At 51.0% G+C, this 17,478-nt stretch overlaps 1 protein-coding gene across 1 annotated transcript in view; it reads right to left on the reverse strand.

Annotated features, from left to right (window-relative positions):
• Ulk4 (unc-51 like kinase 4) overlaps positions 1-17,478 on the reverse strand; it is a 267,099-nt gene that overhangs the window by 91,205 nt on the left and 158,416 nt on the right. Inside the window, 1 exon segment of the mRNA XM_040739628.1 lies at positions 5,962-6,128. Coding sequence (XP_040595562.1) covers positions 5,962-6,128 — 167 coding nt within the window.

Here is a 17,478-nt window from a genome sequence, read left to right on the forward strand (position 1 = left end):
ACATGCAGAGATACACACACAGATATAGACACACACACACGCACAGAGATACACACACACAGAGATACGCACACACAGATATAGGCACACACAGAGACACACACACACACACATACACACATACCCAAAGCATCTTTTTGGGGGAAGGAAACTTTAATCCGGCTATCTAAAGCCGCAGGATAAGTAACAAGGCCATCCAGTACCGAGTCACAACACTCATCTCTGGGTGTTTCAATGCACACCTATGACACATAACAGCTGACCTACATAAACAGGCTTCAAGGATGGTTCTCCAGTCCTCAGGACGCCATCTTACTTACTTTTCTGTGGCTGCGATAAAAATACCCTGGCAAAAGCAGATTAAGGGGAAAGGCCTTTATTCTGGCTCAGTGTTCAAGGGGACCAGATACCGAGGGAAGTTATGTTGGCAGGGGCGTGAAACAGCTTGCACCATTGCATTCCCAATCAGGAAGCAGGGAGCCATGAGTGCATGGGCGCTTGGCTAGGGTTCCTGCCCAGGGAATGGTCAGCCCACGGTGGAGATAGGTTTTCCCACATCAGTACACAGCCAGTTCCTGCCCAGGGAATGGTCAGCCCACGGTGGAGATAGGTTTTCCCACATCAGTACACAGCCAGTTCCTCCCAGCTACGCCTAGAGCCTCGTTTCCCAAGTGAGTCCAGACTCCAGGAAGCTGACAACACCAACCACTACACACAGGCTTACACTGCCCTGGAACAAGAGACAAGTCCTGATCTGAGATAGACCTTCTCTGCGGGCCTTCACAGAACCTACTGCAAACATTCCTACATGGAGATGAAGTGCTTTGTATTCAGAACGGGTTCCCCTACCACCTTAGCTCTAGGAGGCTTCTCTGTCTTGGCTTTTAGAACACGACCTTATCCTGACCTGCAGATCAGGCCTCTCTGCCCCAGATCATGAACCTGGACTCCAGGGTCCTTCCCAAAAAGCCAAGATTCCTGCACTTCGGGCCCGCAAACGGGTTTCACCTGTCTGGTTATTTTATTGCTACTGCTGGTGCAGAGGACTTTGCTGAGGATCCCACGCCTCCTAACCACTCGCACCTTTCCGGGCTGAGGGGAAGAACGGCAACTGTTAGCTTGCTCTCTGCCCCCACCCCGCCCGTTTCTAAGAAAAGCAGTTTTCTCCTGGAGACCTGAGCCTCCCAGCACCGTGGCTGCTGATCCCCCCGCCTTCTGAGGCACAGGCTGCTGCGTTGTACAGCCTTTGCACATTAAACATTAACACTCCGTCCTGGAGCTGACACTGATGTCTACTGGTAAGGCTAAGACAGGTTTGCAGATTAGGAGGTGAGCTGCAGCAGACACTGTGGGGCCAGCAACCCTGTCTACGCCTTCTGAGCTGGCAGATGAGGCCACGGGACAGGCCCGCGGGTCACGGGACAGGCCCATGTGTGGGCACCTGTCACGGGCCACTCTCCAGTGCTACCTCCCTACAGTGGACATGGCTTCCAGAAAGAGACCTCAACTGTAATTAACTTGGCAGTTTGTAAGAGGAACACATTAAAAGCTTAGTGACACCCATCGCAAAGAGCTGACCCCACCTGTGACGGAGCTCCGCACCACAAGGGGCCCTCATGGATGTGGCAGCCCCCAGAGAGAGGCCCAGAGAGACCACAGAGCTCAGGCCTGCCTCTCTTCACACCTCAGCATCTCACTCTTTAGGCTGGCCCCGACTCCCAGCTCTCTGCCCCCTGGGTATGCTGGGGCTCCTGTCCCTACACCAGACAGCCACTGGCCTCGCCATCCAGATCCTCCACCTCTGCCTCCCGTCCCAATGACTCTTTTCTAAGAAGACACTGTCCCTTCACGCAGCGTCCTAGACCTGCCCAGGTGTTGCAGCCCAGGTACGAGAAGACAGCAGCCTGGCTGAGGCTTGCAGAGACGTAATTACATTGAAGACTGGGTGTGGACAAATAAAAAAGAGGAAAATACCAGGGTCCCTGGTTTGTGGAGCAGGAAAGGGCTAGCATGGGTTACTGTGTGGGGAGGGCGGGATGGGTTGCTTCGGGGGAGGCTGGCATGACTTGCAATGGGGGAATGATCTTTGGGAGCAAATGGTGACCTCAGCATTAGTCCCCAGGGCATCTGCAGGTCACAACAAGCAAACTGTTAGGTGTATGAGCGTGGGTCTCAGAGAGCTCTTGAAGAAATACATACATGATATTTCCCCAACATGGGAATATCAACTAATGAGCCATATTTAACAGTAAATGCAACGTGATCTAAACGGAATAAAAAGAAAACACATGCAATTTCTCAGTATAAAAAACTCCCAGCTCTAAAGACAGTCCTGCCACTTCCAGCCGCCCCCCCTGAGTCTAGTGACGCCATCAGGAGCTCCACATAGGTCCTGATGAGCAGAGGCCAGGCGAATCTGTGCAGAGGGAGGGGACAACAAGACTCTGTCACTTAACGCTGAGGTCTACCCACGACCCATCATGTGGCGATGCAACTTGCCTCGCATGCATGAGGCCCCAGGTTTAAACTCCACCAACACAGAAAGGTTCTGCCAATGGCGACGGGACAGTCGTCATGCTAAAACCATTGTGACCACACCCATCGTAGGGCTGAGGATACAGCCCCATGGTGGAGCCCTTGCTTCAGATGCACAAGGCCCTGGGGTCATCCCAGCACTGAGGAGGCGAGGGAGGAAGGAAGCCAGGATGCTTGGTTTGAGGCTGGGCAGGCAGAGGAGCGGCAGGGGAGCCTGCAGAGGCACCCTGGGGTGGGGTGGGGAGTGAAGACCCAGGATGTCTCTTCTTGAGTCAGAAAGTCACCCCATAGGGAGCGATGGACCACTGCTGTTTTTAAGGGAAAGGAGGGCTTGACCAGGATGACAGTGAAAATGTCACACACATCCAAGATGCAACCAGAAGGTGGTCCATGGGGCGGAGTCACAAGGGAAGACCAAGGAGACGCAAAGTGACAAGTTCCACAACGCACCACAGACATGGAGGACAGCCCAGCCACCCCGGCCTTGTGAGAGACCAAGTGCTGGTCAGTGCGGGGACCACACTGACACGGACAACACGGCCTGACTGTCCCCCGCAGCAAGCTTTCGATGCTGCCACCTCAGCACTGGGAGACAGAACCCAACAGGGAAGTCTGGTGTTCTGCCCAATCCCAAAACTGGATCCAGGAGCCCCCCTTTGCCCATCTGGAGTACCCCGACCTTCAGATCACTGCAACTCCACACATTTAAGCATTGTACATTGACAGGCTTCCCTGACTAAACAACTGAATGGTCCCTAAAAACTAATGTTCCTTTCTTTTTAAAAAACAAACAAAAACCACCCCATTTTATCAATCCCTTGAGAATCGTATCCAATGTATTTTGATCACATTCACCCTTCCCCCAGCTCCTAACACATCCCCTCCCACACTTCCCTAACCGCCCAGCTTCATGTTCTTCCGATTTTTGAAACCCACCCAACTTACGCTGTTCAAATGCTCTTGTGGGTGGGGCCTGTCCTGGGTAGCGGTTGACCCACCAGGGGCCACCCCCTGAGGAGAACAGACTCTCTCCAAGCAGCTATCACTTGCCAACAGCTCCTCGGCAAGGCGTGGTTTCATGTCCGCCTCCCCTTTCCACGCTGGGGTTTTGTCTGGATCGCTGTGTGGGTCCTGCTCGCTGTCAGTCACCGAGTTCACGTGAGCGTTTGCCCTTGTGTCTGGGGGGCAGTTTCCTTGTTCATCCACCGCCGCTGGTTCTTAGACCTCAATGACCCCTGGGCCTGGGTGTGGGTATGAGGAACCTGCTGCTGTCGTTCCTGTGAAAGGACTCCTAACGACTGCTGCACCCACAGATCGCTGTGTCCGTCAACCCTCGCCTGAGAAGTTGCTTCCTACAGCAGATGGTGATGAACGCACAGGTTCCCGCTGGTCAGCAGAGACAGACTGTGGGGTGCTGTCTAAACAGATGTCTCTACCACACCCCATTCTCTCCTCATCTGGCTGGGGTTACAAATTCCTGACTCTATGCTGGGATCCTAAGTGCAGATAGCACCATATCACAACGGCTTCCCAGGGGTTGGTTTTGTCAGCCTTTAAGGCAGCCGACGGCCAACAGGGTGGTAAGTGCTTTTGTTCCCCCGGTGCTCACAACACAGGCAGTGGTTACTGCTACCTTGTCAGGACCAGGCATGTGGAAGATGCTCACACATGACGATAGAGTATGCTCTACTCTCTCTTGTAGGTTTCACAGAAGTACAGTGCCAGCTTCACGGAGGAGAAAACCAGTGTGCAGACAGCGGGGTGTACGGCACAGAGTCCCGCACATAGAGGTCATGTTTGGGGTTTGAACAGAGGGGATCCCCATGTCTCTCGAGATGCCCATGAGTTCCCTGTGCCTTCCCACGCTTGGGAAGGGAGACTAGCACTGATTCTCAATCGTGCGACCACTGGGTAGGAACTGATGGAGACCCTGCTGTCACGGCTCTCCCTCACCCACTCACCCCAGGCCCCAGCGGGTGGACTTGCCTTTGACAAGCACACACTCTGCTTCTCTCCCAACTCCTCCCCCAACTCAGCCTCAAGGACGCACTTCCTGCAGAGGGACACTAGGCGTTAGGGAGATCAAAGTCGGCAGCCACCTCAGAGAGCCATCCCCAGCTCAGGCTCTGAGGAGGACAGAGAGTACAGCAGGGTCAAAGGCTACAAAGAGAACAGAGGAACCCTGACGTACTGAGGTGGGCGTGGGCAACATGAAGAGAAACGGGAAGCGTTCCCTGCTAAGGAGCTTCGGTTTTTAAAATCCCGAGTCTCTACCTAACCGCCTGGAACTACAAAGAGCAAGGCCCCTGTCCTGGAGTCCATCAGCTTCTGATCCCTTCATTCACCGTCTCCGTGGCGCAATCCTCCACAGACACTGATCATCGAGTGCTCCGCATCTGACGGGACATCGTCACAAACCACTGTTTGAAGACACGCCCGTGGGGGTGCGGCAGGAAGAGGAGAGATGAGGAGACGACACTTCTGCCCCAACCGTGGTGTCCGCTTCTATCCGCGCTGAGAGGGACCATCTGACGTTTCACCAGGATTTTAGACAGGCCAGTGCTTTGACCTTGCAGAGTGCCATTCTCCTGCTCTAAGTGTCACGTGACTCGGCTGGTCAGTGGGTTAAAATGAAATGGGCCTACCACACAACAGTATCCTCTAAAACCCCGTCTCCCTTCACAGAGCACAGTGCAAAACATGGGTCATAGTCATGGCTGTGAACACACTCCAGATCCTCAGACTCATCTCACAGCTCTGCATATGTGTCAGTTACAAAGGAAAGCAAGTGAGGGAAGATATGTGGAGACAGACAGACAGACACACCATGATAGTTAACCTTCACTGCCAACTTGATGTGACCCAGAGAGCAAGGTACGTCGTGAGTTGGGGCCATCGCCGAAGAAAAATGGAGTAAGCAAGATGGGAGCCGGTGTTAATACCATCTGCCTGCTACCTCACTGCTAACTCAGCGGGAACCGCCACCTCACTCTCCGGCCCCCATGCCTGGCCACCATGACCAGACGACTACCTCCCTTCTAACTGTGAGCCACTTAAAACCCTCCATGACCTGCTTTTAATCAGGTATTTTGTGACAAGAAAGAATAGATTACTATAGATTCAGACACAGAGATGACATGCGCACAGCCATCCGGCCTCTTGTTCCCAGCATGCTCAGCTTCCTGCCGAGGGTGGGTAAAGAGATCTGCCCGTGACTGGCCAACCCCGGACACACCCAAGGCAAAGCTGCCCTCACACAAGAGTGGCTTCCCAGGCGACACCCATGGAGGCTCTCCTGCCTTCCCTAAAGATTCCAGGACCCTAACCCTGATCATGCCCCCGCCTCCCATGGCCCGGGCAGGCTGCATCTATCTGTAGCATACATTCCTTGAAGATACAAAGCCAAGCCGAGGAGGGGCGCCTTACCTGCAAAGCCTGCCGGACGACGCTGGCCGTGTATGCCAGCATGCCCAGCAGGATGTCAAGCAGTGACACCAGCAGCGTGGCCGCAGGCTCTGTGTTGTTTTTATTGTCGCCGTCCAAGCACAGTGTGGCGGTCTCTGTGAACATGCTACAGACGTGGCCAACCAGTCCTGATGGCAGGAAAAAGAAAAAAGGAAAAGTATTTATCGTAAGACGATAAGAACCACACGCCATGTGAACTGGCCGCGGCACTGTGACCCAGTGTGGCGTGGCCGCGCGTGGCGTGTACACCGTTTATCTGAGAAAGCTGTTTAACATGAAGGTTTCTCAGCGTCTGCCCAAGAGCCTCGAATGGGCCAAGGGATGGTCTTTTCTAAGGTCTTTGAGAATTTCACACAATGTGTTTTGGTCATCGCCACCCATCTCCTGGCTCCTCTCTGATCAAGCCCCCTTTCCTACCCACCCAACTTAGTGTCTTTTTATTTCAACCAAGTCCAATTTGTGTTGCTGTGCACACATTCCTGGATGCGTGGCCTTCCACTGGAATGTGTTCAACTTATCAGGAGCAACATTCTCAAAACTGGCTCTCTCTTAAGAGCCATCAGTTGCCAATAGCTCCCTCGCTGGGGGTGGGGGGTGACTTTGTGCCCATCTCCCCTCTCAATGCTGAAATGTGAGGACTTATCTTACTGAGGACGCCAGCCTCATGCGTCCTCTCTTCCCGGGATCACATAGCGACCTTCTACTCTTTACATTTCCCAGAATCCTCCTTGACTCCTAGTCCCACCTATCTTGCCTCCTTATTGGCCAGCAGTGCTTTATGCATCAACCAATAAGACAAACATATACGCAGAAGGACTTCCCATATCATAATACAATTAATAGTAAATAACTACCTCCTGAAGATGTGGTCTCTGCCCATGTGGAGTTTTGACTACCGCCCAAGATAAAACGGGCCAACCCCTCCTCTTCCTTATAAGGGGTCACCTGTGCACACCTGAAGCCATGCCCCTAGGATGCAGCCACCACCACAAGTCCACTGGCGAAACAGAATGTCACTGCAGAGATGGCTTGAGCCTGCTGTGCGTGTTAGCACAGTGTCCTGTCTTGACTCTAACGCTCATTGGAGAAGGTTCCTTCTGCCGTGGATGCCAGCTAACACAGAGAGCCACAAGTGGCCAGAGATGAGAGGCCGTGGAGCGCTCAGCCCGACGTGGGGCCCCGGTGTCTCACCCCTCCTCCTAAGGCCCTGGGGTCACCGTGGAAGGGGCTGGGGGAGAAAGACTGTAAGACCTGACCTTGTCCTCAGGCCACAGCAGGACAGCTGCACACATGAACTCACACCAAGGGGCCTCCTAAGTCCCAAACCACACTCAGAAACACATGTCCATGTGGCAGGCTTGACCAAAGCAGAACATGTTACACACACGCACCCGAAGTTGGGGGTCTCCAGGCCAACCTGTCAGGGACCAGGAGAGACCCAGTAGCCGTGTTCAGGGACAACTGGGTGATTTCCAGGAGGTAACACAAGCAAATTTCCCCATGCATTTAAACGATGCAATCAATGACAGCTTGAAGGGACACCTGACTGTGAGCTGGCGGGTCTGTCCTGTCATCTTCACGCCTCACAATACTCGCCCTTCGCGCAGTGCGGTGATGCAGCGCTCACTTCACTCTGTGCTGCCGCGCACACTCGCGCGGGCGCCTTCACTGGTACTATTGCTGTCATTGCTATTACTGTACTTAGCACTGTCCTCGGTCAGAAGCAACAGGAGGAGATGACGCCGCAAACATGAAGGACAGACAGGCTGGTGAGAACGGATGCGATGGGGACCCAGTGTTCTCGACGACGACGATGGGAATCGTACACATGCAGGAGTGTCGGGCAAACAACTGTGACGCACCTTGCACACCAGTGACACTGGACCCCCCATCCACCTGTCCTGAGCCCCCAGAGCATTAGCTGGGTGGGAACCCGGTCAGAAACCCGGTCAGGCACAGCCCTTGAAGCTTCCAGACTCTTCTATACAGTGAGAGGTATTGCTTCCAGCAACACATCAAAATTTCCCAATAAATGAAAAAGTAACAATTTTATCACGAAAGGTAATAAAAAATGGATAAATTTTATCTAAACCACACAGGCTTCAGAGTTGTGGCTTGAGGTAAAACCAGGTATAAGTGGCACAATGGACAAGAAGCTTTATAACATACACATGCATTCACATACACACTCACGAACACACATACTCATGAGCTCTCACACACGTGCACACAAATGCACACACTCACACGCAGTCACTCATGCATGCACACACACTCACGAGCACTCACACATGCACACATGAATACACACACGTGCACACGCACATGAATACACACGTGCACACACACATGCACACATGAATACACACACGTGCACACACGCATGCACTCACACGTGCACACATGAACACACACGTGCACACACACATGAATACACACGTGCACACACATGCACACATGAACACACACGTGCACACACATGCACACACACATGAATACACACACGTGCACACACATGCACACATGAACACATACACGTGCACACACACGCACACACCTGTAAAGGCACATGGAAGGCATTCTAGCACCCCCCAGTCATCAGGTTATGTGCTAGAATAATAATAATTTTTATTTTCATTTTTAAATTTTTATGTGTTGGATATTTAGCTTGTATGTATGTGCATCACGTGCTTGCAGTGCCTGCTGAGGCCAGAAGAGGGCATCAGATCCCAGGAAACTAAAGTTATGGGTGGCTGTGAGCCACCTCCCAGGTCCTCTGCAAGAGCAGCCAGTGCTCTTAACCATGGAGTCATCTCTCCAGCTCCAACCCAACAGCTCTAAAAGAAACCAAACTTCATTAAGTCAAAGAACTCTGGAATTATTCTGCATTCATTATAACCAACTCATCAAAAACTCTGAGAATGATTCTGCATTAATTATGAGCAAATCCTCAAGGAGCTCCCTTCACAGGCCATTCCCATGCATTCAGTGCTCTGGGAATATTAATGAGCACAAGCTGTCCCAGCTCCGGTCACAGTGTCCTTATTATACTATATAGCCATTTTGCTGTGGTCTGCTGGGGTGGAGAGTGGGTTCCAGAGCAGTGCGGGACCATTTGGAACTGTGGGAGGCACTTCGCAGTTCTGTCTGTAAAGCCCAATGTGACCCTGCACAAACGCCAGCTTCCTTCCTTCACATTTGCACATGTTCACTGACATCTAAATGGAACCAATGAAGCCACAGCAGTAACCACATGGGACAGAAACGAGGACACACGCTGAAAGCCTGAAAGCAGAAGAATGGGTGTGGAGCTTGCTCTCCTCCGTGCCCTGGGCCTCCAACGGCCCCGCCTTTCCACTGCCTGCAGGACACCAGGCTCGGAGGTAACTTCCCCCACTCCTCAATCTCCTGGAGCCCCCCACCCCCACCTCAACACAGAAGCAAGCTGCTCAGTTTTCTGAGGAATATCTGTCGTCCTACTCAGCCGCAAAAGCTGCGTGGGCAGGAGCACACCGTTGACGCCTAAAGCTTGTGCAGCCCTGGCTCCTGGCAGGTCCTCCAGGAACAGCTTCTCAGTTGCTGACACGCTCACGCAGCCAGACCCGGGCAGTCCAGATGCTCACGGTTGTTCATTAGCAAACCCATCACTGACCACAGCAAAGTGGCTGCGTCAGAACAAACCAAGGTCACCTGAAGGGGAGCTTGCGAAGGCAGCTCCAGAGCCTGCTCTAGTGAGGAAGGCAGGTCTCAGGGCAGCCAGAGGCTGGAGGGCCAGAAGGACACAGAGAGAGGCCTGAGGCGCCTCACTGAGGATGGGGCCTGAGGAGCCTGGAGGACACAGACACCTTCTCTCTGGCCAGGGACACACACATCTGGCTTCCTGTGGCGTGGCTGGCCCTGAGGTTGAACTTGAGGCTGAAACAGAGGCTGGCAGTCACGGGCCATGTCCTGACTGACTTGGGTGACCCCGTGGTCTGGCTCCCTGAGATGGCTGACAGAGGCTGTGGGTCAGAGTTCAGTGCACACAGATCTCCCGGCGTTGTCTGTGTGTGTGCACTCTCTCAGGGGAACACTTGAGGCACACCCAATGCACAGAAGCTAAAACAAGGAAAAGAGGCCTCTCCTGACCACCATTCTAGATTCTACTGGGCAGCAAAATAAGCCGAAAACAGCAGAAACGCAGTAACTCCATCAGCGTCTATGCAGTTGAGTCTCGGAGAAATGACCATTACCAGGCAGAGCATAAAGCTTCCTGCACAGCAAGAAAACCCCCTTCACAGCCTCGTGACATCTAAGCCTAGGCAGTGGCTCAGGGATGCATTTGAGGAGAAACACAGCGAGGTAAGGAGATACCAGACACATAACAGAAAGACACAGGAGGCTTGAACAAATGGAAGGGGGATGAACATAAAGCCAAACCCAAATGTCCGTGTAATTTCCACAGAGGCTCGGAATCTCACCAAAGTTTTGAAAAGCTTAATGCGCAGGCTTTAAGGTTTGTTTGAGATGTAAGTGTAAAATGATAGCCAGGTGGGTTTTTAAGAGCTAAGTCACTACCCATGAAACATTTCCACAAGACAGTAACTCAAGTGCCGTGATTCCAACACAGGAATGAAAAGTTACGGCAGGGGGCAGATCCAGACAGAAGTCACAGGAACCAGGCAGACAGAGGTGAGTTAGTACACCAGCAAGGAAATGAATGGATGCATTTTAAGCCGTCGTAGGAATAAACTTCATCATTTAAAAAACAATCACCTCAGGGACAAGTCTCTACAGTTTGCGTAACTCATGGAAACAATCCGACCTCACTGAAGCCTTGGACAGAGGAGGCCAAGCCCCAGGTGAAGAGGTCATCAGCAGGTAAAAGAAACTAGGACGACCTGACGATGCCGTTACAGTACAGTGAGTGCAGCTCCAAGGGGAGGAGAGCAACTCACGTGTGTGCAACGTGTGTTCATATCCCCAGCACCACAGCCCTTACAGACCGTCCAGGGAACCAAGAAGAGCCGGGCACAGAGTAAGCAAGCACAGAAACTCGAATGACAATATTCCATGGAAAGTGTTCAAGGAACATGTAGAGAGACCTAGGGGAAAGCAGAGGGACCGGAAATCCCGCTTCAGACATGAAAACAAAGCCAGGCAGTTGGTGGCGCACACACCTTTAATCCCAGCACTTGGGAGGCAGAGGCAGGTGGGTCTCTGTGAGTTCGAGGCCAGGCTGGTCTACAAAGAGAGTTCTAGGACAGCCAAGGCTACATAGAGAAACCCTGTCTCAAAAAGAAAGCAACCAACCATCAGCAGCAAAAACTTAGACTAAGAGAGACACATCTCTGGCACCCAACCTGGGAAAACCAGCAGAAGACCGCGGCGTACCAGGAATTGTCCCCCTGCTTTTTCAGCGACTGCCTGTTCGGCACAGAGTGACTTCTACAAAAAGTGCCAAGGACCCCTGTGCCGTGCACGGTGTCCACACCCAATAGCTAACGCCCGTGTTAAGTAAATGTTGGTGAATTTGGCAGCTGGGAAAACAGACAAAGGACAGGAATGATAGTCTTACAAACAGGAATGTTTTCTCTGATCTGCCCTTATTTCCACCACGCTGAAGGAAAGCCGGCTGACTCCTGGTCTCTTCCTCACAACCTCAGCTTGGCAAGAGAGCTCTCTACAGATGGATACACAGCGTGGCACCTCTGGGTGTGCTAGCTTTTACCTTCATGTACTTCTGCATTATTTAAATTTTATAATGAATATGCATTGCTTGGGCGATCAGAAAAATACAGATATTTTACATCTTTCAAAAAAAATCAAAAGGAATGATTGACAGAACTTGAAGCTTTTTTTTAAACTGGGGCTGGAAGCTTAATTAGCTCACTGTGAGGCTTGGGTTTGAGCCCTTGGAAGCAAGAGAAATTCTTCCTAGCTGCTCACACTTTCCCCTGACTTGTCCCACTTTTAAAGAAAGTTTCAGAGTCGGCACTGAAATTCAGATACTAAAAGGCAGATGCAGATAAGTACTGCCTGGCTGTCTGAAGGTCACCACAGTGCTGGTGAGTTCCACAGATGCCTGGTCCAGGTGGAGAAGATGGTAGAGCATCCTTTCCATCTGCCTATGCTCAGCTGCCTTACTGAGCTTTCTGATGCTCAGCACTAGATGGCTGGGAACCACACTGGATTGGAAGCAGAGGGGACAGTGATGGGGACTTCTAAAGTGAAGAATTTAGGGGCAGGGATGACTTTTGTTGTGACCTGACATACTTGTCCTTGTGGCTCATGGTCATTAAGAGGATCTCCTCTGATCATAGAGCCAAGTCCTGCAAACAGCTCAGTGGGTCAAAGGGCCATGTGATCCCCACTTCTGGTACAATACTGCCTTCACCACCACATCACAGCATCCTCTATGGCTGCCATAGCCTGCGTATCGTGCCAACAACTACCCGGCTGAGAATGAGGCCAGCCCCACATTCACCTCTCTCCATACTCCAGCTCCTAGTGTTGTACACCCCACCCCACCCACCCCACCCCACCCCACCCACCTCACCCCAGCCTCAGTGCACAGCCACTGCCTTCCGTGTCATCCAGCACAGAAAGGCGCCCTGTTCACACTGCTCCGTGCAGGCATAGGTTCACTGCCGTACACCAGAGCATCTGTGTACATTTTCCAGGTCTGTGACACCATCCTCTCAGACAAGGCGTGTCTTCCCAGCTGGCCTGCAAGCTCCTCACAGAAAGGACATCTAATAAAGGAGCACACCTTTAAGATGGAGAACATGGACTTTGAGTGAGTGACCGCCTTTCTGAGCTGGACAGTGAGGACCACGGCACTGGAACACAGATGGTGCTCAGTCAGGAGGTTTCTGAACTAACCGATCATCAACAATGACTGCACTTCAGGGTGTGGGCGAGGACTTCTGCTTCCTTCAGCCCAGAGCCTCCCAATAGCTAACGCCCGTGTTAAGTAAATGTTGGTGAATTTGGCAGCTGGGAAAACAGACAAAGGACAGGAATGATAGTCTTACAAACAGGAATGTTTTCTCTCTCTCTGTTTCTCTCTCTCTCTCTCTCTCTCTCTCTCTCTCTCTCTCTCTCTCTCTCTCTCTCTCTCTCTCTCTCTCACACACACACACACACACACACACAAACTAGTGAAAAAAATGACTAGCACACAGCAGACCTCCTGTCATACATGATGCTAATTCTAGACGATGGCATAGCTAGTCCACATCAGTCCTCTAGGCATGATGATAACTTTTATATGATGATATAACCGGTACACACCAATCCTACCATGCATGACGTTAGCCCCAGATCAAGTACAGGAGACAACTGTTCCTCAAACCAGAAATATGAGGCCTAAGGTTATGTATTAAGCTTAAATTACTGTGCTTAAGAGATCTATAGAATAAAAAAAGGTCTCTAACCTGTAAGAGGCACAATCTGTTCTTGCCCAAGGACAGATAACTTCCTGGGATGCTGGGGGCTATTGTTTATTAAGATGACAAGCCACCCGTGAACAAGGTTGGTTGCCCCAACTGCACTGAGTGTGCTGAACCACACACACGTGTGATGTACGTAGGCAGGAAGTACATCAAGACACATGCTTGCCCCTGATCAGACACACAAAGGCAGGGAGTCCGAAGTCACGTGGGTTTTGCCTTTATAAGCAACTGACATAATTTGGTACCATTCTCTGGGAGTCCCAGGCATGGACCTGGCCAGTGTCCATGCTCCTGGCCAGTATTTAATAAAGCTTGCTTCAAATTTGGCTTAAAAACTGTGGTGATAGTCTCATTCTTGCCCAGTGGGATTAACAGGACTGTCAAGGCTCCAACTCCAGAAAGGGGAACCCGATCCCAGCTCCCTTGCGCCTGCAGTGGGAGTCTAGTGGAACTTCCGCAGCTCAGACGCAGGTGGCAGGCCTGAGCAGAGCCTGTGCGCTGCCTTCCTCAGGGAGGAGCTGCGGCTGGAGTTGGTGTCTACTGAGGGAGTGAAAGGTTAAGGGCAGAGGACTGAAGAGTCACCCAGAGACCTGCACGGTGCCCCCCAAAGTCTCAGAGTTCTACGATGTTCCTGTATGAAACGGGGGGGTGGTGTGTGTGTGTGTGTGTGTGTGTGTGTGTGTGTGTGTGTGTGTGTGTGTGTGTGTGTGTGTGCTGAGGATTGTCCCTGCACACGTGAGGCCTGTGGGAGCTGCCGATCTCACACAGCCAGAGACAGTTCTGACGACCCAGAGGGGAGGCCTTGCTGAAGATTCTTGAGTATTTAACTAAGACCCCAAATGCCACTCCTCATTAGCAGGGCTGAGGCAACAAGAATTTAAAATAAGCCTTGAAAGAATCAAGCTGAGCCACCTGTAAATTAAATGACAACCAGAGGAGACTTGGCGTCCTGTCTACGAAACAGAACTCAGATGAGCGGCACAGGCCCTGGAATAACCAAAGTGAATAGAATAGAATAGAATAGAATCTTCAAGAAGCAAGGAAATGCGATCTACAGCCCAGAAAAGATGGAGGGCAGGGAGAGACACCAAGATGACACAGCTTTTTAAAGTTGTCAAGGACACAGAAAACACAGTCATAGCAAACTCATGAAGTTCACAGATGTTCTAAAACAAAAAGTGCATTATGCACCCCAGGTGGAAAGGGGGGACTAGAAATGATGGAGGTGGGGTGCTTATCACACCCAAAGACACAGCTGTAGAAATGGCTCAGTTTGGAGAAAAGTAGGAAGACTAAATTGGGAAACAGAGACTATGGTTGGCTGGATGAGATTCAAGAACATACATAAGTACATATATCTGTTTCATCTGAATCATAACTGGAGATTTAGCAGGCAAGGGGAAGGCATGAGAGAAAAATATTCTAATTATTACGAGTTTGCCAAAGTTTTTTTTTTTTTTTGGTTTTTTACGAGACAGGGTTTCTCTGTATTGTTTTGGAGGCTGTCGGTCCTGCCTAGCCTCGAACTCACAGAGATCCGCCTGCCTTTGCCTCCCGAGTGCTGGGATTAAAGGCGTGCGCCACCACCGCCCGGCTAGTTTGCCAAAGTTTATTTTTAAGGGGGATGTGTGTGTGAGCATGTGTGCATATATGTGTGTGTGCATGCAAGTATGTGTGTACCTGTGTGTGCATTCATTCACATGGGTGTGGTCTGTCTGTGTATGCACACTAGTACAGTACAGACGGAGACCAGAAGAGGGTGCCTGACCCCTCAAAGCTGCCCACGTAGATACACTGGGGACCAAGCTCAGTTCATCTACAAGAGCAGAGCATCTTAGCCACTGAACCACCCTCTCAGGCCCTTCCAAAGCGTTGTCTTCCTCCTTCCTTCTTTCCTTCCTTCCTTCCTCCCTCCCTCTCCTTCCTCCCTCCCTCCCTCCCTTCCTTCCTTCCTTCCTCCCTCCCTCTCCTTCCTTCCTCTCTTTCTCTTAGTAACAAAACAACATATAAGCACAAGGAGTTTGGCAAACACAAATAGAAAAACTGTAGGATCCCAGTTAGAAACCCTCATATGAACAGGTTTCTAGAAGGAAAGTGGGACCCTGATCACTCTTCTCTGACATTTCAATGCCCTGACATGACACAGAGAAGCACCACGTGGGGTCTGAATTTTACTTAGAAATAATGAAAACAGATTTAATTAGAAATGTCCAGTCCTAGACCTTAAAGTCCTAGAAAAACTAACTGAATCAGTGTTTTTTATTGTTGTTGGATTTTTTGTTTGTTTGTTTGTTTTCAGCAATAGGACAAAACGCTTATGTCTGTTCAGGAAAACAAAAAAATCTCACTCTTCACAGAAACAGAGAAGTGTTCGTTATTCTATTTAATGTGAGTTTGGGCAGGAATACTGAGATGGCCAGAGAGTGCCTGTCACCTACAGGATTGCACGGCTGGCCCTCCGCCTCTCCTCCCTTCATCCTCTCTCCTTCCCTCCTGTCTTGTGGTCAGGTGTGCTCATAACAGCAGAGGCCCTGTATGTGACAGCTGCATCTCAGCATGCTGGCCCACCTGCTCACCCCACCGCCACCTGATGTTTCCAGCACACACCGCTGGCTGCCCGTCTTGTCCAGACAGCACAGCTGTTAGGAAGGGGCTTTGATATACCCAGTTGTGACCAGTCTGTAACAGTGGCTGCAACTGGTCAGTCCTCAGCATCTAAATAAACAAGCATGAAAGATGAGCAACTGGAAATCAAAGCCAGTTGTGTGTTTCAGGTCTACGAGAGGCTCAGACTCCAGACTGACACAGATTCTGAACTCATTTCCCATCAGCTGCTGATTAAACCTGACAGCCGCAAAGGGAGAGACTGTAGATATCCCCTTCCTCAGTGACCTGAGGGGAACTAGGCATGCCTCCTTAGAGATGATGGCTCTCAGAGGGCACATACATGGCCATCATCTCCCCGTGGAAATGCCCAGCCTAACTCTGCCCCATATCTGAAAATGTTACTTTTCAGATTCATTGATTCGGAGTTACACTTAAGTCTAGAAATGCAAACCATAAATAAACATTTAGAGATAACACTTCATATCTAGTTAATTTTCAGTCTAAACAAAAGTTGTAATTTAAAATGAACTAGCATTGAGCTGGGAGGTGGCTCAGGTGTTAAAAGCACCGGTTGCTCTTGTGGAAGACACTGGTTCAGTTCCCAATGCTCACAAGGTAGCTCACAACCACCACCTGTAACTGTAGTCCAGGGGGTCATTTGGCTTCTATCAGCACAAACAGCTCTCTCTCTCTCTCTCTCTCTCTCTCTCTCTCTCTCTCTCTCTCTCTCTCTCTGACACACACACACACACTAAATAATAATTCTTAAAGAAAAGACTAACATCGTTCTCGATCACGGAATACGTGTGCCATCGCATGCATGTACACAGAGAGATCCAGACACAAACACATAGCTATGTATTCACTGCAAATGGGATTTACAACAGCTACACTTGGCCCTCCCTAAACCATCCTATGAGACAAGGCCCTCCCAAACTACCCAGGGAGACAATGCCCCTTCCTACACACCTCGTGGGCCAGCCATTATCTTCTACCCAAACTTGCCAAGGGCAGTGAAGAAAGAAGACTGCAGACCCACACGTAGACTAACACTGATGCCCACACACCCGCTGAGCAGACTGGTAGCAAGTCAAATCCAACAAGAAGCACAGCTCACATGCGGCTGGAGAGATGGCCCCCAGGGTCAGGGGAGCTTGCCTTTCTGGTGGAGAACAGTTCCCAACCCTCGCGCTGGGAGGCTCACAGAACCACAACCAGCGGCTCTCCTTACAGAGCTAGAATTAAACCCGGAAGTTGCAGATGCACAAAGACCCCAGAAGGCCAAAGCAGCCCCGAGAAGAGGGAAGCTGGAACCTTTACACTCCTGATTTCAGGTCCCACTACTGTGTCTGGCCCAGGTTTAGCAGGGAGTCACTGACCCCATTTCACTACAGAATAACTTTATGGCTGCCCCTCTCTTCATCCCACAAGGGGT

Source organism: Mesocricetus auratus, unplaced genomic scaffold, assembly GCF_017639785.1.
Source record: "Mesocricetus auratus isolate SY011 unplaced genomic scaffold, BCM_Maur_2.0 Super-Scaffold_100691, whole genome shotgun sequence".
In the NCBI taxonomy this organism is placed as follows: domain Eukaryota; kingdom Metazoa; phylum Chordata; class Mammalia; order Rodentia; family Cricetidae; genus Mesocricetus; species Mesocricetus auratus.